Raw genomic sequence first — 27,965 nt, 5'->3', positions numbered from 1 at the left:
AGGAAGAGAATGCATCATGATGCATTCTGGGGCACGATGCATTCTAGGACATTTTTAACCTCCCCCTTCACTTTCTCTAGCTTTTAAAAAGGCATGTTCAGTATCTGCTGATCTACCAGGGGTGTGTGGTGGTGGTGCAGAATGGAACCCTCAAGGATACCATGGCATGTTTGTATAAATATCCTTAATAAAATATTTACTCTGATGTAAGCCCCATTGCCGTTTGATCAACTTGTTCTTTTGTAAGCATGCTGAAGATTGCAGCTTTCAATTGACCTGAAATAATTATTCCTGCCAGCAACAAACGAAGCACAGTTGTTGTATTGTTCTCTTCTTGCAGATTTTGAATGGATGAAAAAACAGCTGAGAACTAGCTGTCCACTTCTGGGATATTTATTATCTCTTGGTGCTGTTAAAGTCAAGGTCACACAACTGATTTCTATAAGAAACTTTCCATATTCACACTACCCCAAGAGAAGGCAAACAAGGAAAAGACACCATCTCCTGGAAAATACCCAGTACTTCAACTTTAGCCAGCTAAGTAGAAATTCACATTGTAATAGTAGAAAGCCAGCTAAGTAGAAATTCACATCGTAATAACCATTCAAATAGCTGATCCACTTTTCCAACAAATAAATGAATTAGGTACATCTTGTCATGCTCAGATATATCCAATACAACTGTCTTGAAGTAGAATTAAAAACCCACTGTATGTATGCCATCTTACCCTTTAGTTTGACTCTTTACTTTCTTTCACTGTAACACAACTACATGCATTGCAAATTTCAGGTTTTAACCTCTCTCTTAATAGAGCCTCTGTGCCCAGCTAGGCGACAATCGAAAATACAACAGCTGCTGTTTCTCCCAGTGCAAGAGAGGCAACTGGGTGCTGCACTAGTTCTCCCTGCCATGTAGCATACTAAGGGCAGATAGCCTCTGCCAGGAAAATGAAAACAAGACATAAAACAATTATTTTCATATATGTCATAAACGACAATATTTTATTTACACTATGGCTAAACGTATCCCATAGCTCCCACATGACTCCAGTCTGTAAGTTTAAAAAAACAAAACTTGCTTACACTTTCTTGTGACACACGAATATCGACATTTCCCTGAAGAGTTCCTAGACAGATCACATTCCCTCCTTTAGCTTGAATGTCAATTTTCTGACTCTGGAACAAAATGTTATACATTTCAAGATAATTCATATTCTTGTGCTTCAGGGTGTAGTTCTCAGTTATGGGTCCTAACTTTGGATTTCCTTCTCTCAGCCTCAGGGAAACAACATAACAATTAGCATCTACATGATAGAGAGAAATCCAGCAGATACCGAGTTCCCACTACTGTACCTGCATGCCAACAAAAGTGCCACATGCTGCATTTTTGCTTGTCAAACAGCTGATAAAGGTATAGGAGCCCTACTGCATAAAGGATACACTTGAGACTGAGAGTGTGGGGAACTCAAGTACTGTCTTTGTCCCTGCAAAAGATATCAATACAATGAGTAAATAAGAAATGACCAGAACCACCGAAGACACCCGAGCATAAGTCAACCCCACAGATAAGTCGAGGGCAGGTTTTGAGCGAACAATCATGGAATTTTCTATGACCCTCGAATAAGTCGGGGGTTAAACTTAGGGGGGTGTCTAACTATAGTTTTGTCTGATTTTACTTGAGGCCAGATACTGAAAAATAACCCACCACCAACTGTTACCTAAGAACTGTAGTCTCTAATCTGTTAAAAACATAGTAAAAGATCATAAGATACATTTTTATTCTTTTTAAATTCTGGTCTTCAGCACCTTTTTGTAAGCACTATCAGAGTAAGTGCACTGTAAACAACATACCAGTAAAACAGTGGTTCCCAACCTGGTATTCATGTACTCCCAGGGACACTCAACAGGACCTTTAGGCGTCCTTGAAAAAGAATGGAATAATGGCAGAAAAAGGCAGGTCATGCTCCAGAATGCCTTGCAAGGACCAGCAAGGCAGGAAGGGAGGTAGCTAGTTGACTGTGAAAGCCCCACCAATAGCTAGTTTTTGGTTATCAATTCATGTATGAAACAGTGATTGAAAACCAGCACAGTAAAAAAGCTGAAACATAATATGGAAAGTGATCAATCACCCAGAATTTCTCAGCACACTTCTGGTGCAAAACAGTGCAAAAGCAGAGTCTTCTGTTCTTCAAACAGATAAAAAGAGAAAACACTGTGATAAATACATAAAGTCTGGGCTTTCAGAGAGGAGATGAGGGCTTGTATTATTAATTACAAACATTTTGCTAATATGAAGGGCACAATTTATGGAAATGGGCTGCCAAGGGATATGCAAGTGAAAAAGGCTGGGAACCACTGCAGGAGAACCATGAATCAAATCCACCTTTAAGGTGTCTGGGGTGTTAAGCCAGAAGCTCTACGTACAACATATTGTATTGGCAACCTTCAGTCTCGAAAGACTATGGTATCGCGCTCTGAATGGTGGTTCTGGCACAGCGTCTAGTGTGGCTGAAAAGGCCAATCCGGGAGTGACAATCCCTTCCACACCGGGAGCAAGTGCAGTCTGTCCCTGGTCTGTCTCCCTGGCTATGGGCCTTCCTTCTTTGCCTCTTAGCCTCAGACTGTTGGCAAAGTGTCTCTTCAAACTGGGAAAGGCCATGCTGCACAGCCTGCCTCCAAGCGGGCCGCTCAGAGGCCAGGGTTTCCCACTTGTTGAGGTCCATCCCTAAGGCCTTCAGATCCCTCTTGCAGATGTCCTTGTATCGCAGCTGTGGTCTGCCTGTAGGGCGCTTTCCTTGCACGAGTTCTCCATAGAGAACAACATACAACCCATACGTACAACCATACGTACAACCCATACGTACAACCCATACGTACAACCCATAATACATAACTGGGAGTGTGTAATTCAATTCACAGCAGAGAGATGCAGCTGCATATATTTGCAACCCCTTTTACTCAGAAGTAGACCCACTGCTTTCCATGAGTGCTATTCCTAAGTAAGGGGGCATTGAATTGTAGCCTGCTTCAAATGGAAAGGAGGATTCCCATCCTGGTGTTTCAAAAGACAGACCTGTTTTGCAAGCATTTGCAAAGCAGAACCAGGCTGCAGCAGAAGGAAGGAGAATAAAAGTTTAACAAATTGCTTCTAAGGAGCTGTGCCTGCCTGCTGCTTGGCACCTGTCTGCCACTTGAGAAAGGAAACTTTTCAGTTGAAAGTCTTTGCCCTCTGATTGACCCGGAGATAAGGTGAAGTGATAATTTGAGCTTGATTACTTGGTAAAAATTTCAGGTACTATAGGCGGTAACTAAGGTGGCTCTGTGAAGAATTTGAAACAAGTAAAGTTCTAGTCAAGAGATGCTCGAGACTGCAAAGTATGCAAAGACTGTGGAAGATCCTACAGAAAGGTTAAGAGTGTCTGCAGGTTGAAAAATTACAGGAAGCTGCTTTGTATAAATCAGACTATTGATCATTTGAGCTCAGAATTGTCAGGCTGGCTCTCTAGGGCCCATCTGACTCTCAGATAGGAATTCCTCCTCTATCCTTCCTGGAGGTGCAGGGAATTGAACCTGGGATCTTCTGCATGCAGGGCATGTGCTCTACCACTAAGCCACAATCTTTTCTCCTTCTGACAGACAAGAGTATTCATGTTTAATTTAAATATTTTGTGTGCAATTCCAAATGTTTAACTGTTCTCATCACATCAAAAATAGTTGCCTCTTCCACTGACAAGAGACATTTTTTAACCAGCACTATAAACAGAATTTTTGACTCTAACCAGCATACCTTAAGGTCAATGTTGGAGTTATAGTCATCAGCTACCATGAAAGCAAGAACACATTTGTGCTCACAAAGACTGTTTATGGTACTGAAGTTAAGGATCTGCAAGACTTAAAAGGAGACAAAGAAAGGCATCAGTTGAGAGACTGTCTCTATACGAGTACCTTTATTGACTGCAAGATGCTATTTCCCATCTCTGTTTCTATTTGGCATCTATCACAATCCATGTTCTCAGCCTTCACACAGCCATCTCCAGATGTCTTGATATCTAAATCTAAATTGTTTTTTAAAAAAACAGTGAAGGTAGTTGAAACAAATGCCATTTAGAACAATCTAAAGTTTGATATTTTTGCCAGTTATGCAACAAATAACAAAAAACACCATTCTAATTTCAAAATATATATTAAGTTAAATGGGCACATCACACGCCAATTGGGAAGAACAAGTTGAAAATCTCTGAGTGCAGGTCTCCCCAGACCAAATCCTTTTTAAAGCCACTAGGGCTGCAATCCTAAACCTTACTTACCTGGGAGTAAGCCCCACTGAAGACAACATTACATATTTCTGAGTAAACATGCTTAAGATTGCACTGTTAATCTAGTACACCACAGGAACCATATACTCTCAAGAAATGAAGAGTACTTTTCCTAGGTTTGGCCAATATCCCCTTATAGTGGTTAACAAAAGTTGAGCCAGCTAAACTGTTAAGATTCAGGAAGTGTTTATGATTTTGTCCAGGTTTGGTACTGAACTACAATTATAAGTGAGACCGGATTCACTCAGACCTAGCAACAGATGCCTTGAGCTCCAGTGGGGTACACTTTGTCTACTGTCAATGTTGCCAGTTCAAAAGAATGGATCTAGAAGTCCAATCAACAATGCCTGCAAAAGCAATGAAGTGTTTGGAGCAGGGGTGTCCAAAGTTTTTGGCAGGAGGGCAACATCATCTCCCTAACACTGTGTTGGGGCCAGGGAAAAAAAGAATTAATTTACATTTAAAATTTGAATACATTTACTTAAATTTACATAAATGAATATATTAAAGATGAACTTATATGAATGAATGAAGTTCTTGCAATAGCTCAAGGCCTATAAAAGGCCTTGCACAAAGCAAGGCTGACCTTTCCTTTGCTGCCACTGCTGTATCACAGATGTGAAACAGCAAGCAGTGGAGGGAGCCCTCATCCCACAGCTCATGCGAGAGGTCAAACAGTCGCCTTCATGCTGAGAGCAGTTGCATCGGGCCAGTGCAGGCTCCAACGAATCTTCAGAGGGCCAGAGGCTAATTGGAGACTGGGGGCTCCCTGAGGGCCACATTGGGAGGCCTTGAGGGCCGCAAGTGGCCCCAGGGCTAGGGTTTGGGCACCCCTGGTTTGGAGTAACAAGTTTGAAGTAACAAGTAGTTGGCCCAAAGGAAAATTCAAGCCAGTGTAATATATTATCCTAATTGCATGTAGCGTTCATGAGAACAATTAACTAGATCCTGACACGTTTCCTCATCAACATATTACATATTTTTGACCAGTTACTGTACATACCAAATTTTACAGGAGTCCTCACATCAACAGAGGCCATATTGTCCACGTCATCTGAGATTATGGCCATCTCCTTTAGCGCTTCATCATATTTCACGTGCAAATTGTCCAGGTCTGCACCATGAGGGGAGGCGGTGTTCATTCCCCTCACTGTAACTAATACCCTGTCAGCATCAGGGTACTGGTGCGGATCCAGTGAGCACACGGTGACATGGCAAGGGAGCCGCACCTTCAGCCGACCAAAGGGGCTGACAACCAGAGTCCACTCTTTGAGAGGCTTGTTACTTCCCTGTTTGCCGTCTTCAGGCTCAGCTGGACCCCTGCCCCAGCAACAGCATCTGGTCACAGACAAGCTAATCAGAGGGCAGCTGCCAGCCCACGGCACTCGTCCAGCAGTGGCTCGAACCCTCCACAGTCCTTGCCACTCCCAGGCTGCTGTCTTTGCAGCCAAACGCCACCATCTTGGCAAAAAGGGTCGCATCTTGGCCAACCCGGCCTACACCACCTGAGGCGGCTTCTGTAGCCTTTTATGAAAAGAAAATGTGGCTGCTCTGCAAGGGGACCCCAGAAAGAGCACAAAGTAATATAAGTGTGTTCGAGGCTGCTCATGGGACCACCTTCCCCAAGCGTGTGTGTGAGTGAAGGAGAAAAAGAGAGAGTGTGTGCGAGATAGAAGGTGTGTGAGACAGTGTGTATGTCTGTGTGCAGAAGAGAGAGTGTGTGTGCTTCTGTCTATCTGTGTGGGAGAATGTGTGCGTCTGTGTGGGAGAGAAAGTGAGAGAGAGAGGGTGTGTGTGTGTGTGTGTGTGTGTGTGCGCGTGTGAGAAAGAGTGTGAGAGAGAGGGACAAAGTGCATGAGACAAAGAGTGTGTGAGACACTCTGAATCTGTGCACGTGAGAGAGAGAGAGAGAGAGAGTGTGTGTGTATGTGTGTGTGTGGGAGAGAAAATGAGTGTGTGTGTGTGTGTGCAAGGGGCAAAGCGTGAGAGCCACTCTGAATCTGTGCGTGAAAGAGTGTGTGCGTGTGTGGGAGAGAAAATGAGAGTGTCTGTGTGAGAGGGACCAGGCCTGCCTCCTTACAGGCCCGTCCTGGAGGTTTCAAGAGATGCCACCACAGGAGGAGCACAGGCAGCGCGCGGCCCCTTCCACAGCCCCCACACAGACATGCCCGTCAAGCCGCGCTGCCTATCGGGAACTGTAGTTTTCTGCCTTTTGTAGGCGCCGAAGCAACCCAAACCACATGTCCCTGCAGGCTGAGCGGTCGGTGCGCCTCAGCCAATGAGCGGCCGTGTGAGGCGGATGTTTTGGCTGGGGTGGAGGCGGGACTAGAGCAACGCGTGGCCCAATGGGAAGAGAGGGAGGGAGCGCGTTCGAAAGGACGGCTTGGTTGCCAGGGCAACGCCAGACGCTGCTGGGAAAGCGGGTCGATCCGCCTGTCGAGTCTCCCGGGCAGCTAGAGGGTCCCCGGAGGGCTGCAGGGTACGGCGGGTAAGGCGGACCGTGTGGAGGCCGACGCAGGCACGGCGCTGGCTGAGAGGGAGGTGGGCGGCTGTTCCTGGGGAGGAGCAGCAGCCGCCGCCGCCGGGCGCCCCGCATCTTCCTCGGACGGAGACCCCGCTGAAGACCCCTCCCCGCAGCGCCGTGTTCAGAGCCCCAGCCTGGGCCTGCCTACTCAGAAGTTCCATTGTAGTCAATGGCCCTTACTCCCAGGGAAGTGTGGATAGCATGGTCGCCTTAGGCTGCACTCCTGTCCACACTTTCCTGGAAGGAAGCCCCGTTGACTACAGTGGGACTTGCTTCTGAGTAGACAGGCATAGGATAGGGCTTTGAGGCTGCCATCCTACCCACACTTTCCTGAGAGTAAGCTCCATTGACTGTAATGGGACTTGCTTCAGAGTAGACAGGCAGTGACTTGGGCTCTTGACTGCTGGGACCCCACTTCGTGTTTTGGACTGGAAAGGGGCTCAGAAGAAAGGCTGTTTGTGCACCGCAGGGTTCAGGAGCGAACATGGGAAGGAATCCCAAAGTAACACCTGACAGGCTGACAGTGCTGCAATCATTCAATGAGCTGCATTCACAGAAAGCTGTTTCTCAACCCAGGACAGGTACCACTGGTGCAGGGATTGCAGTGGGAGGGGAGGCAGGTGAGGCAGAGCCTCTCCACCGAAGTCTTTCGAAAAGCACTGCTGCCACCATGTGAGGTGCTCAAGCACACTCAACTCATGCGCAGAGCACGTGGGTTGCATGGGCTTGAGCACCTCATGCAGCGGCAGAGGTTTTTCTTTGGAGAAAAACAAAACAAGGCATGAGGTATCTTACTGCCTAGTGTTGAAATAATCCACTCCTTTGGATGTTACAGTTGCGGCCCAATCCTATCCAACTTTCCAGGACTGATGGAGCTGTGCCAATAGAGTGTGTTCTGCAGCCTGTGGTGGAGGGGATGTCACAGAGGCCTCCTCAAGGTAAGGGAATATTTGTTCCCTTAGCTTGGGGCTGCATTGGAGCTGGAAAGTTGGATAGGATTGGACTCTTGGTTACTCTGAGAATAAAAACTTGCGTTATTCCATTTTTTAAATAGTCTGCGGTTCCTGATTTATATTATGTACAGTCTTCTCCGCAATATAGATTATGACCGCCAGGTGGCAGTAACTACATGAGCATCTGAATGAAATTGCAGAGGGGCTGGCTTTACTTTCAGGACAGGTGCAGTATTTTTACTTTAGTGAATTGCCACTGATGTAGAATGTTATTATTTATATCTTACTTTTTAACAAAAAAAATTTCACAAGGCAGTTTGTACAGCAAGAGAAATAATGAGATGGATATTTATCCCAGAGAGTAACCTCCCTTAAAACAAAAAAACACATTTCTGTACTTTTGACGTAAGATACTGCACATAAACTTGCAGAAACTAGGTGCTTTCTGCTTTAGCAGTACATCTTCAAACAAAGAGGCAATCTTCTTGCAGCAAGACAGTATGATCTCCTGTCAAGTCAGTGGAGAAAAGTAATGACTGAGAGCCCAATCCTATGCATGTCTACTCAGAAGTAACTCCAATTTGAGTCAATGGGGCTTATTCCCAGGAAAGTGTGGATAGGATTGAGCTGTCATTGCCTTCTCTTTTCATAGACATTCATTTTCTGTATTCAAGATACTGTATTCTTGATTTTACACCTTGATTTTACACCACAGAGTGGGTGGCCTCTCTCCATTCCCTTTCAGCATTACCTTTATGAGTATAGCTGATGTTTCCCTAAAACTCAATCTGCAGGTACTTCCTTTTTATGTGTAGTGTTGGCCAAACAGCAAAGAAGGAGTTAATTTTAATTACTCCTTTGCCTCCTAAATCTGGTAGTTGAACTTCTACATTATTTTTATTTTATTTTTGACACCTTTGCACCACCCTTTCCTTCAAGGAGCTCAGGGTGGTGTACATGGTTCCTCCCCATTTATCCTCACAACAACCCTGTGAGGTAGGTGAGGCTAAGAGATAGTGGCTGGCCCAAGGTCAGCCAGAAAGCTTCATGGCTGAGTGGGGATTTGAACTTGGCTCTTCCAGGTCTAAGAATCCAATTCTATGGGCTCTGAGTGCCAGTGCTGAGGTCTAGCACCAGGTGTCATAAACGTGGTAAAACACTTTTATAGCATACAGAGTGTAAGGAGCATTGGCGCCAGCCCAGTGTCTGTCAGTGCTGAGCCAAGCACTGGACAAATGCCACCCAGAGCAAGGGAAGAGCTCTGGGTGGCAGTAAGGTCTTTGGGGTGGGGGAGGCATCCCAGGATGAACTGGAGGAACTGGGGCAGGAGGGGTGTAGGACCTTTGGAGCCCTGCTTGGCCAAATCCTATCCTCCATGTCCATGTGCACGTGTAAAGGTGCTACAATATTGAACTATCCATCTGACCCAGATAATTAGGGAGGAGAGGCTTAAGAAATCTTGAGCAAGACTCTTGTTTATTAATACAATATAACAATATGTGAGGTAAGGAGTGAAGATCACCTGACAAGCAGTTGCAACCACACACATCTTTAGAATACCCTTATATCTGCCTCTGAGAACATTAGAGGGAAGGGCATTACAATGCACTAACATAAATGCTTGTCTTTTTCACGGACAGTGGAGTAAAAAAGATAGTTGGGCCTGCTGCCATAGTTTATCATAAGATGGTAATGCAATGGGAAACAAGTTCTGTTGGCCACTGCCACTGAATCCTGTCTACCAAAGTCTAGAAGTCTGTTTGTCAATAGTCTAGTTGCAGCATGGGAACATTTCAAGAACAGATGGGAACATTTCAAGAATACCGTTTACAACACCGCCTTGTCCATATTCGGCAAGAAGACCAACAAGGCGGCAGACTGGTTTGAAGCCCACTCTGAGGAGTTGACACCAGTCATTGAGGAAAAGAGGAGAGCTCAAGCAGCATACAAGGCCTGTCCCAGTGAGCGCAACCTGCAGGTCCTCCGAACTGCTCGCAGCAAAGTCCAACAGACTGCCAGGAGATGTGCTAACGACTACTGGCTCCAGCTCTGTTCCGAGATACAGATAGCAGCTGACACGGGCAACATCAAGGGGATGTATGATGGTATCAAGCAGGCCCTAGGTCCAACACAGAAGAAAATTGCCCCTCTGAAGTCTGCCACAGGCGAGGTCATCCAGGATCGGGCGCAGCAGATGGAACGCTGGGTGCAGCACTACTCTGAGCTATATTCCAGAGAAAATGTAGTCACCGAAGAAGCACTGAACAACATTGAGTGCCTGCCTGTGCTGGAAGAGCTTGACAGTGAACCAACCCTAGAAGAACTTCATGTGGCCCTGGACTCCCTTGCCTTTGGCAAGGCACCTGGAAAAGACAGCATCCCTGCTGAAGTCCTAAAATGCTGCAAAGAGATCATCGTCACTGAGCTGCATGAAATCCTCTGTCTCTGCTGGAGAGAAGGTGGAGTACCTCAAGACATGAGGGATGCAAACATCATCACGCTGTACAAGAACAAAGGTGACAGGGGTGACTGCAACAACTACCGCGGCATCTCTCTCCTTAGCGTTGTAGGAAAGCTGTTTGCCCGAGTTGTACTAAAGAGGCTCCAGGTACTTGCAGAGAGCGTCTATCCAGAATCGCAGTGTGGATTCCGAGCCAACAGGTCCACCACTGATATGGTATTCTCCCTTAGACAACTGCAGGAGAAATGCAGGGAACAACGACAGCCACTCTTTATAGCCTTCATAGATCTCACAAAGGCTTTCGACCTGGTCAGCAGAGACAGCCTCTTCAAGATTCTCCCCAAGATTGGATGTCCACCCACGCTCCTCAGCATCATCAGATCTTTCCACAAGGACATGAAGGGCACTGTTGTCTTCGATGGCTCCACATCAGACCCTTTTGACATCCGAAGCGGAGTGAAGCAGGGCTGTGTTCTTGCACCAACCTTGTTTGGGATTTTCTTCGCTGTCCTGCTGAAGCAGGCCTTTGGAACTGCAACAGAAGGCATCTATCTCCGGACCAGATCAGACGGAAAGCTCTTCAACCTCTCCAGACTGAGAGCAAAATCCAAAGTCCAGCTGAAATGTCTGCGTGACTTCCTCTTTGCCGACGATGCAGCTGTCACTACCCACTCTGCCAAAGATCTCCAGCAGCTCATGGATCGTTTTAGCAAGGCCTGCCAAGATTTTGGACTGACAATCAGCCTGGAGAAAACACAGATCATGGTTCAGGATGCGGACTCACCTCCCTGCATTACAATCTCTGAGCATGAACTGGAGGTTGTCCATGACTTTGTGTACCTTGGCTCAACGATCTCCGACACTCATTCTCTCGATACCGAGCTAAACAAGCGCATCGGTAAAGCAGCTACCACGTTTTCCAGACTCACAAAGAGAGTCTGGTCCAACAAGAAGCTGACGGAACATACCAAGATCCAGGTCTACAGAGCTTGCGTCCTGAGTACACTTCTGTACTGCAGCGAGTCATGGACTCTTCGCTCACAACAGGAGAGGAAACTGAGCGCTTTCCACATGCGCTGCCTCCGACGCATCCTCGGCATCACCTGGCAGGACAAAGTTCCAAACAACACAGTCCTGGAACGTGCTGGAATCCCTAGCATGTATTCACTGCTGAAACAGAGACGCCTGCGTTGGCTTGGTCATGTCGTGAGAATGGATGATGGCCGGATCCCAAAGGATCTCCTCTATGGAGAACTCGTGCAAGGAAAGCGCCCTACAGGTAGACCACAGCTGTGATACAAGGACATCTGCAAGAGGGATCTGAAGGCCTTAGGGATGGACCTCAACAAGTGGGAAACCCTGGCCTCTGAGCGGCCCGCTTGGAGGCAGGCTGTGCAGCATGGCCTTTCCCAGTTTGAAGAGACACTTTGCCAACAGTCTGAGGCTAAGAGGCAAAGAAGGAAGGCCCATAGCCAGGGAGACAGACCAGGGACAGACTGCACTTGCTCCCGGTGTGGAAGGGATTGTCACTCCCGGATTGGCCTTTTCAGCCACACTAGACGCTGTGCCAGAACCACCTTTCAGAGCGCGATACCATAGTCTTTCGAGACTGAAGGTTGCCAATACAAATAAAGTTGCAGCAGCTAGCAAATCAGACCCCAGTAAATCATCTGAGGCCCATTTGCTGGATTATTTTTTTTTAAAGAGTTAGACCAGGTGAAATAAATGAATCTGTGAGTACTCCTTTTAACAAAGGGTCCTGTTTCATCCTAAAGCCAATCTGCAATAGCAATGGCTTACACTTAGGACCTGGCTGTTGTTTCTTAACTATTCACAAGTTACAGCTAGGTCTTAAGCGTAAGTGATTGCTATTCATAATGTGTGGGTTATTCATAGGGACATAGGACTAGAAAATAAGGGGGTTGGGAGTATTGGGAAGGAAGGGGGAAATGAAAAAAGCTGGGGGAGTGAGGAATAAAACTGAGACAGATTCCTGCAGTTCAGTCTGTTGCAAAGATTGTGACTTGAAAATGATTCTCTGCACCTTTAACAAGGGCTACAGGCAAAAGAGTGAGCCTCTTGGCAGACTGTGAAATCACTCGAGGTGGGGGAGCTAGTCTTTCCTACCAAATAATTCCTCTTAACCAGCACCGCAGCGGCTTGAGTGGCTCATGCTATGCAACAGAGCAGCCCGGATTCAGGCAACTGTTGTGTTGATTAATGAAGTCCCCTAATGGAGGCCTGGAGCTGATCTTGGACTTCTTCTAAAACTGTGAAGATATAGACTGAAATCATAAACGCACACACCACAAATACATAAAGAAAGAACATGGTAGTTTTACTAAACATGTCGTCAATTTGACTGCACCAGAACAGAAAAGGATAGAGGAGAGTTTATGCGTTGGTGGTGGGGCTGTGCTGACTAACATTATCAGTATGTTTCTGCTGGATAGGGTATGATATGTTACAGGAGCTGCAAGGCAAGGGTGCCAAGACCAGGTGATTCTCCTAGTTGGAAGTGGCATTTAAAGGCAACTTTAAGATTGTACTGTCAGAGACATGTTTATAACACATTTCAAACTTGTGCCTAAAAAAAGCACATCTTTATTTAATGTACCACCCGATGCTTGGAATCTTCCCTTTTTTTTTTTTTTGCTTTCCGTCCAAGTGTGATGGTGCATTAAATATTTATAGAATCTTGAGATACTTTTTATTCTCATTGACAACCATTTCAAAAAGGGCCAGTTGAAGAGAGTTTTATGAGGTTTTTTAAAAGCAAGTCATGCCCAGCTTGAACATCTACAGTGGGTGATAACATGTCACAGGTGTGAACTGTTAGCGGCCTAGGGACATGTTGTTATGCTCTACTTACATTTTGCTGTAGTTCAGTTTCTAAACACACAGCTTGAAAACTTACAGGGGTTCAGAAAGTTCAGTGGACATCTCCACACTATTATGTCCAGTTCTCCAGTTTGAATTGGATATTTTAAACCAGCTGTCAAAAATGCCACACACACTTTGAGATACTGAATGCAGGTTTGCATTTTTTTGTTACCTGAATCTAGATGCTAAATGAAGCCTTTCCTCCCAAGTGGGAATCTTTCAGTGTGTGTTCAGAACCATCATCAACTTCCAGAAGCCTTTTTACCCACCCCAATTACTGTTGCTGTACAGCAATTACTGTTGCTGTAACAGTATTCTAATAAACCCAAGCAATTATCCACAATAACTTCATATGTCAAGTTGTAACATTTCAGAACATTTTGAAATCGAGGAAACCTAAATGCAAACTTTACTGTATTCCAGCCATTTTCAACTGCTGTGCCATGGCGCATTGGTATGCTGCAAGTGGTCCACAGGTGTGCCACAGGAATTTGGGGGAGGGCATTTATTGGTAGGGCCAATGGGGGATGTGAACCCCCACTGGGAGCATGGTGTGCCTTGTCAATTGTCAAAAACCTGATGGTGTGCCTAGTCAGTGTGCCATGAGATGAAAAAGGTTGAAAATCGCTGCTGTACTCCTTCGCATACTTAGGTATAATTTTCATGGAATTCAGCAGAACTTATTGCAGGTATTTATGAACAGGTGCAGTGTTGTACTGCATGATCAGTTGCTTAGGTTTATAGCTAGATGAGGACGCTAAGACTTCCCTGTTATGAATTTCCTTTGCCCTACCACAGAACTGCAGTTTGCCAGGAGCTGGAATTACTATTAAAACTAGTGGGTAGTTTGGAGATGCCTGTGGTTAGCCCCAAAAATATTTGGTATATTTATGAGGTGAAAATTGCACCTTATTAGTTTTTATTCCAACGCTAACTGCAAATATCCTCAGTATGAGATATGGAGCTGCAAGCTGCTTTACTATAAAATACCCCAACAAATCTTTCTGCCAATTGGCAGGAGGGGAGGGAGTTGAAAATAAGAATCATCAACATTATTGTAAATAAAAAATAAGGCTATATTATATGTGGTCAGAAGCAATATGTAGACCAGAAATATGTAGAAGCAATATGTAGTCCAGAAACAGGAGAAATTGCTGATTCTAGAGGAGAAGCTTAGAAAATGAACATCCCGTTTAACAGATCACAGAACTGACTAGCAATAAAAATACGTAGGCAAACTTTATAATAACAGCACAATACTGCTTCATCATTATACTCAGTAATAAAATCTTGATGTCATATCCTCATTGGTAAACCACAGCTCCTGGGATTAGACCACACACGGAGCAGTTAGGATTTTTTTTCATGCACAGGAGAAGGAAAGAGTGTGAGCTCAGTACTCTTGGCTCATGATCTCGATCCACCAAACCATGGTTTGTTGGATTCTTTGAATTGGATCATTATCACCTGTACACAACTTGTGCCTTGTTGTTTTCTCCTCTGTCTGGTAGGATTGTCTAGTAAGCCATGGAAGCAGCTGCAGTGCAGGAGAGAAGAGACAGGTGCATGCTTTACTGTGTTGCCAGGGTTATAGGCCCTCTATTTCTATTCAGAAATTCCACTACTCCCTGCTACTTGTGGTGACAAAGGCATTGGATGCTGTGCCACTAGTTAAAAGGATGGACACTTTTTTTTTTTTGTAAGCAGGCCAACATATACACTTGCTTTGTAAGTATGTATGCATTTGTGGTAAGTCTTGGTTATCAAAGCTATTAGAACCTCAGCAGAAGTGCAATTGAAATAAATATTTAGTACAGTAAGTTTAAATAATGCTGTGTGGATAAAAATGTTCTTTTTTATTACCATATTACATGTTTATGTAGTACATAAACTTTATGCTGTTTGCTGTTGATCACACAATGTTTTGATTTCTGTAGGAGGTACCACCATGGTTTGTTGTTGTTTTTAATTCCTAAGCAAATGCAGCTGCTGAAATTGCTCTGTACTGCAGAATGTCCTTGAAGAAAATCCAAATAGTACTAGAGGCCAGTTTATATTTGTAGTCTTCAAAGATTTTGTTGACCCTTAGACTGTAGTGTCTGTTTCAAAAGGATAAAAACGGAGATGTAGCTACAGTGCATCCTTGATTTGAATGGGTTTGGTATGCTCTTCAAATAAACCACGGGATGCAGTTGCTCTGTTTTTAATATTTTTGGGAAAGTATATTTAATTGAAATTCCTTTCATTTTTCAAGTGTTAAGGCTGAAACTAGACGTTATGTAGAATGTGTGACATGGCTGTGTGTGTTACGGAGGTTTTTTTTTTTCTGTGAATAGCACAGGGGAGGGTGCACAATGAAGTGTGACTTCTGCAAGAGGGTGGGGAGGGTTAGTCCTTTGTCTCTGCCACTGTTCCAACCCAGATCAAGGCGCCCTGTTCATAATTTAAAAGTTAAAAGAGAGTTTGCACTGAAAGCCAGAACTGAACTAGGTGTCTAAAGTCCACACAGATCTCTGAGATAAGATCAGTGCCAGTGCCACATGTGGTGACACTTCTAGTGATAGTGACTAGCTGCAGTGATACTGTCGAAAGTTATGGATGAGGATGTAGGTTCATTTTCTGTTGGATTTGTGACTTGAATATGATCATATGATAGTACATATAACTATCATATGATCGGGCGCAGCAGATGGAACGCTGGGTGCAGCACTACTCTGAGCTATATTCCAGAGAAAATGTAGTCACCGAAGAAGCACTGAACAACATTGAGTGCCTGCCTGTGCTGGAAGAGCTTGACAGTGAACCAACCCTAGAAGAACTTCACGTGGCCCTGGACTCCCTTGCCTTTGGCAAGGCACCTGGAAAAGACAGCATCCCTGCTGAAGTCCTAAAATGCTGCAAAGAGATCATCATCACTGAGCTGCATTAAATCCTCTGTTTCTGCTGGAGAGAAGGTGGAGTACCTCAAGACATGAGGGATGCAAACATCATCACGCTGTACAAGAACAAAGGTGACAGGGGTGACTGCAACAACTACCGCGGCATCTCTCTCCTTAGCGTTGTAGGAAAGCTGTTTGCCCGAGTTGTACTAAAGAGGCTCCAGGTACTTGCAGAGAGCGTCTATCCAGAATCGCAGTGTGGATTCCGAGCCAACAGGTCCACCACTGATATGGTATTCTCCCTTAGACAACTGCAGGAGAAATGCAGGGAACAACGACAGCCACTCTTTATAGCCTTCATAGATCTCACAAAGGCTTTCGACCTGGTCAGCAGAGACGGCCTCTTCAAGATTCTCCCCAAGATTGGATGTCCACCCAGGCTCCTCAGCATCATCAGATCTTTCCACAAGGACATGAAGGGCACTGTTGTCTTCGATGGCTCCACATCAGACCCTTTTGACATCCGAAGCGGAGTGAAGCAGGGCTGTGTTCTTGCACCAACCTTGTTTGGGATTTTCTTCGCTGTCCTGCTGAAGCAGGTCTTTGGAACTGCAACAGAAGGCATCTATCTCCGGACCAGATCAGACGGAAAGCTCTTCAACCTCTCCAGACTGAGAGCAAAATCCAAAGTCCAGCTGAAATGTCTGCGTGACTTCCTCTTTGCCGACGATGCAGCTATCACTACCCACTCTGCCAAAGATCTCCAGCAGCTCATGGATCGTTTTAGCAAGGCCTGCCAAGATTTTGGACTGACAATCAGCCTGAAGAAAACACAGGTCATGGTTCAGGATGCGGACTCACCTCCCTGCATTACAATCTCTGAGCATGAACTGGAGGTTGTCCATGACTTTGTGTACCTTGGCTCAACGATCTCCGACACTCATTCTCTCGATACCGAGCTAAACAAGCGCATCGGTAAAGCAGCTACCACGTTTTCCAGACTCACAAAGAGAGTCTGGTCCAACAAGAAGCTGACGGAACATACCAAGATCCAGGTCTACAGAGCTTGCGTCCTGAGTACACTTCTGTACTGCAGCGAGTCATGGACTCTTCGCTCACAACAGGAGAGGAAACTGAGCGCTTTCCACATGCGCTGCCTCCGACGCATCCTCGGCATCACCTGGCAGGACAAAGTTCCAAACAACACAGTCCTGGAACGTGCTGGAATCCCTAGCATGTATTCACTGCTGAAACAGAGACGCCTGTGTTGGCTTGGTCATGTCGTGAGAATGGATGATGGCCGGATCCCAAAGGATCTCCTCTATGGAGAACTCGTGCAAGGAAAGCGCCCTACAGGTAGACCACAGCTGCGATACAAGGACATCTGCAAGAGGGATCTGAAGGCCTTAGGGATGGACCTCAACAAGTGGGAAACCCTGGCCTCTGAGCGGCCCGCTTGGAGGCAGGCTGTGCAGCATGGCCTTTCCCAGTTTGAAGAGACACTTTGCCAACAGTCTGAGGCTAAGAGGCAAAGAAGGAAGGCCCATAGCCAGGGAGACAGACCAGGGACAGACTGCACTTGCTCCCGGTGTGGAAGGGATTGTCACTCCCAGATTGGCCTTTTCAGCCACACTAGACGCTGTGCCAGAACCACCTTTCAGAGCGCGATACCATAGTCTTTCGAGACTGAAGGTTGCCAATACAGTAATACATATAACTATTGTTTAGAATTCAGTGACATAAGCTGGCTGGAGAACCCAGTGTCTTTTTCTATTAAGATTTGCGCTGCTGCACAGTAAGCAAGGCACTTCAGATGCTCACTCATTTAAAAAAATCCATATTTCAACCATTCCTGATCATCTCTTCCTCTTCTCTTCTTTCTGTTTTGTTGTGTCATATTAGGGCCCAATCCTATCCAACTTTCCAGCCCTGGTGCAGCAGCAATGCAGCCCCAAGGTAAGGGACCAAATGGTCCCTTATCTTGAGGAGGCCTTTGTGACTGCCTCCCCACCACTGCTTGCAGTGCATGCCTCATTGGCACAGCTGCACTGACACTGGAAAATTGGATAGGATTGGGCCCAGGCAGCCCAATCCTGAGCTGCCCGCAGCGCCCAAGTCTGGCGGCTCCATGGTGGGCTCCCACCAGATCCTGCACCTCCCACACTACCACAGGAGGCTCCTCGGGAGAAGGGGACCGTCCCCTTCCCCCGAGTAAGGGAAGTAGCCCTGCAATGGGGCTACTCACTTTAGCGGCGACCTTTTGGTCGCCGCTAAAGTAAAGGCACTCGTGTAGGGCGAGCAGCCCTGCCCAAGCGCCTTGGATCCTGCGGAGCTTGCCTCCACAGATCCACCTTTCCCCCTACCCCCAACATGCCTCCCCCATGCCCCCGGCCATGCCTTCCCCCTCCCCGGAACGCCTCCCCCACACCCTCGGCCATGCCCCCACCTCCTGTTCCGCAGTCCGGGAGACCGCTGAGCCGTGGAACTCAGGCGCCCACTGCACGCCAGCCCAGCTCCGGCCGGCTCTGGGCTAGCTGCAGCGGGAGCCCAACGGTAAGCCTCGCAAATGTGCCTTACGGCACGTTTGCGACTGTGGTCCACGCCGCAGAGCCACGCCGCAGACCACAGGATCGGGCTCTTAGTCTCGCCAATCATCTCTGAGCCATTTTGCTCTTTCTGGTCAATGTCTAATGTCTTCTGCATAAGGCATCAGACTATTAGTTTAATATGCACATATTTTCCTACTTTGCAGAATTTTAGCAGAGGAGAATGAGCGACGCTGAAGAGGAAGAAGAAGAAAACAGTTCCGCTTCCAGCGAGGAGGAAGAAGCTGAAGAAGAACCAGAATATGATGAGCCTGAGGATTCTGAGGAGCCTATTTATGCCGTAGCTCCATCAGTTAATATCCAAGATGAAGGTTCCATTGACGTGGCTACATGCCCTGCATTTCAGTCTCTTGACGAGGTAGAGTACTTCCTGTTTGGTTTTGGTCTGCAGAGTGGGCAATGCTGTTGTGCGTCAAGTCAGTAGGATTTTGATATGAAATTGTAGGCATATAAAGCCTCATCTGGTCCAGTCCCCTTCTTGCAACACTCAGCATGCTTTAAGGGCTCAATCCTAATGTGCCATTGGGCCAATGCAAGTCCCTTGCGTCGGCCCAGGAGTGTCGCAAAAGTGCTGTCTAGCGCTTTTGTGACACTGAGGGAAGATAGGCTAGCGCACGAATGTGTGCTGGCCTCTCCGCGTTGACGCAAACTCCGGGCCAGATAAGAATGTGCTGGCTGAGCTTGGCCAGCGCAGGAGTCTGGGAGGGTGTGGGAAGGGAAGGGTAGAGGCATATTGGGGCAGGGGAGGGCGAGCAGTGGGTGTTTCCAGGTGTGGGTGGGCGGGCAGGGTGTGGGAGGCAAGGCCAGGATCCAGTAGTTATGCCGGATCCTAACCCCATTCCCAGGCTGCTTGGATTTGTGCTACCTCCGGTTGAGATTGGGTGTCTGGAAAGTGAATGTCACTAGTGGGAGATAGAAAGTTTAAAGAAAATGTACATTTTCTTTACAAATTTAAGACATTTATGTCATACAAAAAAACCAGCAAAGCAGAAAACATTTGTACAAATAAAATAATAATGTAACAGACTAAATGGAAATAAAGGAGCAGTATAGAATCCAACCAGCAAGCCATAAGCAGACTTTATTTATTTATTTATTTATTTATTTGAAACATTTATACTTCAGCTTTTAAGAAGGTCAAGCTGGCTTACAACTTGAACTATACAAATTCAAAGAAGAAAATTTAAAATCTAAAACATACTTAAAAACAAGAGCAGGCAAATTATAGTAGCATTTCAATAAAAACCCAGAGGTACTGATAAGTGAAAATACACAATAAGCTGTAATACTAAACAGCAAGAGCATACAAATACACTATAAAAGAGACAGGCCAAATGAAAGCTGACAGGAATATCACACCCTTGCCAAACCCCAAATGCTAATGTAAATAAAACTATTTTTAGGTCTTGCTGAAAACTCTCTACTGGGGGGGGGCAGATTTTAAACTTTCTGATAATTCCCTAAAAGTGGTGCCACAACTGAGAAGGCCCCATTCCTTGCCTCTACTTCCTTAACTTCTACCAGCTGTGAAACTCTCAACAGGATCTTCTCTAATGACCTAAGAGATTGGGCCACATTGTACAGGAGTAGGTGGTCCCTCAGATACTGTGGATCCAGGTCATATAGGGCTTTAAAGGTGAGCATCAGCACCTTGAATTGGGCCTGGAAACAAATGGACAGTCAGTAGTTGGAGATTTTGTTTACCCCCTTTTTTTGGATCCTGCCCTTGTCTCCTACCTCCAGGACCAATGGGCAGCTTCCTTCTCACCTACCCCATTAAAACCTCTGTCATTATTAGCCAGGTGTCAGTATGATTGGTGGAACCCACTGGTGTAGGCACAGATGTTGCTAGTCTTGAAGTGACATCAGCACTTGCCTGTAATCCTAACTGCACAGCACGCTACTAATTCGTTCATGTTATGTTCCCATTGTGTAAATTGTCTTTATTTCAACTAGAACAAGATACAGGAAATAATTTTGTCCAAGAGTATGCAAATTGAAGCCAACCAATAGAGAAAACTCTGCATTGTTATTCAAGCACATTGCCTTGAAGTATTACACTCTTCACGATAGTGGAATGTTTGTATTCATTTTTCCATTATCTCATCCCCATTAGTATTTTAAGGATTTATCCCCATATAATTCAAGGTTTTGTATTATAAACAGCCCCAAACCCCAAAGTAGAATGGCCTAGAACAGTGGTGCCCAAACTCCTAGAGAGGATTGGGAACCAGTAAGTGTTTGCATGGGCAGAGGAGGGGAGCAGCGACAGCACCGCAGTGATTGCAGTGCTGCCATTGCTAAGAGACTTTTTAAAATTTACCTGGGAGGCAGAGTTGGCTCTCTGCAGGGTCATGGAGGCTCACAGCCCCCTCTGATCTCCTCTGCAGCTGTTGTAAAAAGCCCTTATCTGTCCTCTAAAGCTATTTCCTGTTTTCTCTCAGAACCGGAAGTACTTTAGATTGGAGATAAGGGCTTTTTACAGCAGCACGGAGGAGATCAGAGAGGTTCCGAGCCTCCAGGACCCTGCAGGAGGCCAGAGCTATCCCCAGGTAAGTAAAAAAGCCACTTGGGGCAGCAGCACCATGATCACTGCAGCGCCGTCGCTGCCATCACTGCAGGGCCACGTCCCTTAAGGGGAAATGCCCTGCTTCTTGTTCCCCTGGTGGGTCATGACCCACCAGTTTGGGAACCACTGGCCTAGAATATATATTGATTGAAGAACAGTACGTTTTTTCACATTTGACATGGTTACCATTTACACTGGTCTGTTCATATGAGAAGCTGTGAATATAACCTTGGGAATGTCAGGTGGGAGGGAGTGGAAAGAACTGGTAAAATGAAATTTTTGCTCAACAGAAGCACCACAACATGCCACTACTGAAGCAATGTGAAGTTCTGGTCCCTTGCCAAGCTCTTGGCTGTTCCTTTCCCCCAGCTATGAGCATAACCTCTGAGGACTGGCCAGCACTGTAAGCAAAATATGCCAATCTCAGGTATTTAGGTTTAGAGTGCTCCCCTTCTACCTGGCAGGTTGGGGAACAAATTCTTTTATCAGATGGCAAACACCATTTTAATATCTCATTAAACAGTTTGCACAGTGCCTTAAATTTGTAGAAAAGAATTGTGGGGGAAAGTAGAGAAACATTATTTGATAAGACTAGCAAGCTCTAAATGTTTAGATATGTTTTCTAAATATAAAATCAGTCCTGTTCAGCACCTTTGTGGACTTTTGTAGCTCTTTTATTTCTAGACTTTTAGTTTGATCAGCACAAACACACTGAAACCAAATGAATCTGATGTTCTTGTTACTGGTTTATGTACTTGTATTCCTATTCAAACATATTCAAAGCTATCTGGAAGAAATGATATGATACCGAGCACTATCCAAATGAGATTGAAGCTGGAATAATTGACACATGAAAATGGATAGATTTCTCTGGTATGGCATGAATAGAAAAGACATATAAAATATTATGAACTGAAAAACAAGTGGCTTGTTAGACAAGGTAGAGCAGCGTCTAGTGCAGCTGTTTTCTACGTTTTTCCTTCTCATAGCACGCTGGCCTCTATGGTCTTTGCCTTTGTGATGTCACTTCCACCTTCCAGGAGCCTTTGAAATGTCACTTCCAGCTTCTGGGAGTCTCTTCTGGGTTCTGCAGCTCTGTTTCTAGGGCAACCATCTGTGGAAATGAATTGCTTGTCCCACCTCCTCTGCTGGCTCTGAAGAGCCGGTGCAGGAAGAGGTAACAGACAATTCCTTACCACAGACAGTTGCCCTAGAAACTGCAGAACCCAGAAGAGATTTTCAGCAATTTTCAACCACTGTGCTCCAAACTCCCACAGCACACCTGTAGATCTTTTGCAACACACCAATCTACCACGGAACACTGGTTGAAAATAGCTGGTCTAATGGTTAGCACTCAGTGCACCCTTTCCTGTTCTCTACTGAGCAGGAAATGAGGGGGACTGGAAGATATCTGCTGCCACTATCCCAGACTGGGGATTGGGCGTACAGAAACTAGTTTACATACTAGTGAGGCACAGGCTCTAAAGTAAAACCTGTATAGTCAGAACAAAATGTTGACACTGATGTAATGATGAAGAGACCTGTGCTCATAACTGGCTCTGTCCATAAGATAAATCACACGACTAGATCTATTATGTTCGTATACCAAGTCAGGTACACAAACCAAGGACCCCAAAACTAGAAAACACAGTACAGGTGTGTACCACTTAAAGACGGGGATACATTCGCCAGTCCCCATTGTTATGTGATTACGTTTTTAAGCGAACATTCAGCCCAATCTAGTGTCTTTGTTGTGTAAACAGATGCTCCCTGCCAGAAACTAGCTGACTGCACAGGCTACTGGAGAGTGATTGCCTCTTCTTTGCATCGAAAACCTCTTTGTTGTGTAAACAGACACTCTGCTGAAGGCTATGGGACTCCTGACAGCCTCATTAAGACCCTCTGTTGTGCTTTGACCACTGTCATATATGCAGTCCATTGCTAAGCAGCGGATGCCTGTATAGTCCTAAACCCTCTTTATGAAATATATACAATGCTGTGTTTTGTTTACAAAAGTGTCATGTTGCAAGACTCTTGTTACATGTGCTGATTAAAACAAGTAATGGTTCTTGGACAGGCTTTGGGGGTAGAGTGACCTGACACATAAATGCTTCCATGACCAGACTGTGTGCTTATGTGCCTGATTGGTAGAGCTTAATAATAATAATAATAATAATAATAATAATAACTAGGTATTTATATACTGCCTTTCTGGTCATCGGATTACTCCTCTGACTTTATTCAAGGCAGTTTACATAGGCAGGCGTTTCTAAATCCCTCAAGGGGATTTTTCCAAACATAGAGGTTCTCTCTTTCAAGAACCAACAACATTTCAGAATGGATCTTCCTGGTTTGGTCTCGCTTCTGGCATCCAGTTCTCCCACACAGGCTGACAAGCATCTCCATCTCTCACATGGAGGGCAGCCAAGACGCTTCTTGCTCACACCAAGAGCAGGTGGAATCACTCAGCTTGGCTTGTCAGCTGCTTCAAGGTCTCGCCATTCTCAGCCATTCAGGGAACTGGCGGTGTCCTCGAACTGGCGACCTTCTGATATTATCTTCGGGCTAACGGAGGCTCTACCCTCTAGACCAGGGGTGCCCAAACCCCGGCCCTGGGGCCACTTGTGGCCCTTGAGGCCTCTCAATGCAGCCCTCAGGGAGCCCCCAGTCTCCAATGAGCCTCTGGCCCTCCAAAGATTTGTTGTAGCCCCCACTGGCCCGATGCAACTGCTCTCAGTGTGAGGGCGACTGTTGACCTCATGAGCTGTGGGATAAGGGCTTCCTCCACTGCTTGCTATTTCACATCTGTGATGCAGTAGCAGCAGCAAAGGAAAGGCAAGCCTTGCTTTGTGCAAGGCCTTTTATAGGCCTTGAGCTATTGCAAGACCTTCATTCATTCATATTCGTTTATGTAAACTTATGTAAATTTATTCAAATTTTAAATGTAAATTAATTCTTTTTTTTCCCTGGCCCCCAATACAGTGTCAGAGAGACGATGTGGCCCTCTTGCCAAAACCTTTGGACATCCCTGCTCTAGACCAGACCCCCTGCCCAGGAGGAGATTTATCAAATTGTTGCCTCCATTCCTAGAATAATAAATTCATTTTATAAATTCATTCTACAACAATATCAGGTCGAGGACAAGCACATGTATGATGATTTTCGTCTGCACTTGCAGGTATCTTAAGAGTAAGGCACAACAATGGATAAAGATCTGCACTAAACAGTGACCACCAGATAGCTGCCCTTTTCAACCCTGGATCTGATCAGGATGGCTAGGGTTCCCTTACCCTTTCCTTGCTGTTGCTGACTGAACAAGCTGTTGCTGGTTCCTACTCTCAGTGTGGCAGGGAAAAGAGGAAGAGAAAGCTCATGACCCATGCATGCTACAGCAAGCCCTTGCTAAGGAAAGTTATGCAGCTCCAGAAGTTTATGTTTTGACAATAAGTTTGTAACCACAATTCAGCACAAATTTAGGCATGCTTGAAAAATGTAGGCACGCATAAAGTTCTTTATCTTACTGTGGTTTTCAGAATGTGGAGTAGCCCAATGTATTGCTGCTAAAACAGGTAGTTCTGGGGTAGCATGTCCCATTTCTTAGGAATTCCCACAAGTATGTGCACACTTGCTTCTGGTAGCATAGCTAGAGTGGTGCAAAATGGTAAGTAAGTGCAGGCTCCTGAACACAATTGTAAGCAGCCCTTCCCACTCACCCTTGGAGCCTTTCAGGCTGCAACAGCTGAGTGTTGCTGTTACTGCCTGAATGGCTCCAAGAGCAAGTAGGAGGGGCTGCTTGCATTTGGGAGCCTGCACTTACTTACCATTTCACACCTACTCATCCTCACTCTTTGAACATAAGTGATGTGAGTGATGCATCGCTTGATAACCCATGTTCAATAACCCCCTCTCCAGTTCTGCTTATCAGATCGATCTATGCACATTAATGAAAATGAGCAGATGTGTTTCTGCTTCTCCATCATTCTATGTTGGATTGCCAGTGTAGTCAGGGATACAGCCATATTTCTTCTATTTTTGTCTCACCTTTCAAGTTTTTTTAAAGATAGTTTCTTACAGTAATAAACAAAATAGGATTTACAATAATATTAAATTCAGCAGTTAAGCCAGAACCTATGCATTCCTTTCTACTTCTAACAGTATTCACAACTTGAATAGAATCTGCTAGGACTACAAACCACAAGTCCAACCTTGTTATATTTATACACAGATTTTTTATACACGGATTTGACTCAACACAAATGGCCATTGCAAATGGGGAAGGAATGTGCTGATCCCTGGAGAAGGGGAAAAATGCATCCCCTTAAAATCACAGTTTTAAAAAACTGCTTACTGTTGTAAGACTGAGGCTGCAATTCTAACCACACTTTCCTGAGAGTAAGCCCCATTGAACAAAATAGGACTTACTTTTGAGAAGACCTGGTTAGGATTGTGCCCACAGTCATGCAAGTAATCATTCCATTCTTCAGCTGAGCCAGGCAAAGGCAGGGGGTCCTTTGCATTTCTAATTGCTTACTGTCTCTCTTCAACAGCAAGAAAAGTTGTTTTTAAACCGCAATTGTAAAAGGACGCACTTTTTAAATTTTTAAAACTGCTTTTATTTATCACATTTTATGGTATCAGCAGGGAGTCCCAGAATCAGACCCCTGCAGTTGTTGAGGCACGACCTTATTCCATTAGAAGCAATGGAGAGGCAAGAAACCTGGAAGTGTGTCTTTAAATCTATTTTTCCACTTTTTTATCCACAGATTTTTTTTTAATCCACTAGGGGTTCTGGAAAGGATGACCTGTAATTATTGCATAGCCTATCTTCTTCTGTACAAATTACCTTTTTTGTCTAATTCAGCATGATTTAGTGAACAGCTAGGAGCTTGAAAAACTTGTAGAAATAATCTTGAAGCTAAGCAGGGTCAGGCCTGGTTAGTACTTGGATGGGAGACTGCCTGGGAATACTGGGTGCTGTAGGATTATACCATAGTCTTTCAAGACTGAAGGTTGCCAACCAACCAGAAATAATGAATGATGGCTTAGTTCCCTTTTAGTGTGTCATTTATGATGACCTCAAGATGACCTCAATCTGATTGACTATTTCCACTCATTTCAACTATTTAGAAGGCTGCCATTTCATGAATCTCATTCCCTGGTTTGGAATAAAATGGTCTTAATTGTGGTCTGTTTGTGTTGTTGCTGATTCGAAATAAAAGCTTATGTGTTTGTAACTCCATCTCAAAACTTCCAACTCCTAGATGTTTCCAGTGAGGACAATGTGATTTCTTATAATCTTTATGGACAGTAACAACTTGGTATAACACTGGACTAATTCTATTCACTTGTTATGTCCTAAAATGCTTTTTACATTTGTAGAAGAACGTGGTTGTGCAAAAACGGAGTGGTGATTTTTGTCAATCTCACCTTCCCTTTGCAGTCCTCTGCACTCATTAATAGTGCTTCCCTGCTGCTCCTAAGGATCTCTCAATCCTTCAAAACAGATTTTCAGAGGGTGCTGGGGGCATAGTAGGAAGAAAGCAACTTATTCTTGGTATAGCGTATTTTCTTGTGGTTGTTAGCTGGTGTTTCTTCTGCATCTTTTTAGATTCTGTGTTGTTTTGGGACAGGGAATGGCTTCTTCATTTATTTAGCTATGTGAACTATTTTGTGGACTTTTATTTGTTGAGAAGCACTACATAAATATTCTTAATAGAATATAATAATCATAAAATTATCACAGAAGAAAAGATTTCTGAAAGTATGGGGAAATTCTGAAAAGAGGATGTCCTCTTCCTGCATTTTGACTGTTAACAAAATTAATCACACTAGATAAGTGTTTCACTACCGCTGTAACGGAATGAGGTGCTCTGGAGCCACTGAGGAAATGTTTAAGATTTAGGAGATCAGGAAACCCATGGCACATGCTTTTCCCACCTTGTCCACACAAGGGCCCAAGTTTGATCCATGGCGTAAGACCACCAGGAGAAAGGGCTGCCAAGAACTTCATGCACACATTCGCTCATCCATTCACCGCCAGATTTATTCATGCTCCTTCAGTTTGCCTCCCCTTCACCCCTTCCACACACATGCACGCTCCCCATGAGCATAATGACACAGTGTAGTGGTTACCGGCCTCTTTTAAGCAGTTCTGCTCAGGTGTCTAAGGCTGAGGGCCCAGTCCTAACCAACTTTTCAGCTCCAGTGCAGCCTCATTGCAACCCCGAGCTAAGGAACAAGTGCTTCCATACCTTGAGGAGGCCTATGTGACTGTCCCCCAACCACAGGATGCAGTGCACACCCCATTGATATAACTGCAGTGGCCCTAGAAAATTGGATAGGATTGGGCTCTGAATCACAAGGTACCCCCATCAGATATGCAGAATTTACTCTAAACCTTCCCCATATGGTTTGATTCCCTGCCAGGTCTCCCTATAGTGTAATAGGGTCCTGATTCATACTTCCGTCTTGCAGTTTTCTCCCCCAAATCCTCAACCTTGGAGCACACAGTATGCCCTGCTCCTGCCATCTCATATTAGTGTGCAACTCTTGATTATATTTAGCCATGGAGTTGGTGGGGGAAGTTAGGATTGGGGGGCACATCTTTTGGGTCACTTACAATTTTGTTTGGTCCAAGTCAGAAAGCTCATCAATCAATCAATCAATCAATCAATCAATCAATCAATCAATCAATCAATCAATCAATCAATCAATCAACAGTATTTATATACCGCTTTTCAACTAAAAGTTCACAAAGCGGTTTACAGAAAAAAAT

At 45.1% G+C, this 27,965-nt stretch overlaps 2 protein-coding genes across 4 annotated transcripts in view; one reads left to right on the top strand and one right to left on the bottom strand.

Annotated features, from left to right (window-relative positions):
• Positions 1-6,058, bottom strand: part of FAM185A (family with sequence similarity 185 member A) — a 46,025-nt gene extending 39,967 nt beyond the window's left edge. Inside the window, exons 1-3 of the mRNA XM_066633535.1 lie at positions 5,319-6,058; positions 3,945-4,054; positions 1,083-1,175 (exon numbers count right to left, since the gene is read on the bottom strand). Coding sequence (XP_066489632.1) covers positions 1,083-1,175; positions 3,945-4,054; positions 5,319-5,796 — 681 coding nt within the window. The 5' untranslated portion in view covers positions 5,797-6,058. The remainder of the gene's footprint in view (positions 1-1,082; positions 1,176-3,944; positions 4,055-5,318) is intronic.
• Positions 6,059-6,708: 650 nt separating this feature from the next.
• CCDC146 (coiled-coil domain containing 146) overlaps positions 6,709-27,965 on the top strand; it is an 85,939-nt gene continuing 64,682 nt past the window's right edge. For 2 of the 3 annotated variants that reach the window (XM_066633670.1, XM_066633667.1), the window contains exons 1-2: positions 6,715-6,803; positions 18,768-18,979. In XM_066633670.1, coding sequence (XP_066489767.1) covers positions 18,785-18,979 — 195 coding nt within the window. In that variant the 5' untranslated portion in view covers positions 6,715-6,803; positions 18,768-18,784. Of the gene's footprint in view, positions 6,804-18,767; positions 18,980-27,965 lie in introns of all 3 variants that reach the window. The other variant, XM_066633669.1, reaches the window with a different exon arrangement.

This window comes from Tiliqua scincoides, chromosome 7 (genome assembly GCF_035046505.1).
Source record: "Tiliqua scincoides isolate rTilSci1 chromosome 7, rTilSci1.hap2, whole genome shotgun sequence".
Classification (NCBI taxonomy): domain Eukaryota; kingdom Metazoa; phylum Chordata; class Lepidosauria; order Squamata; family Scincidae; genus Tiliqua; species Tiliqua scincoides.
Note: the sequence above shows the minus strand (reverse complement) of the source record. Positions and strands in the feature narration are given on the sequence as shown.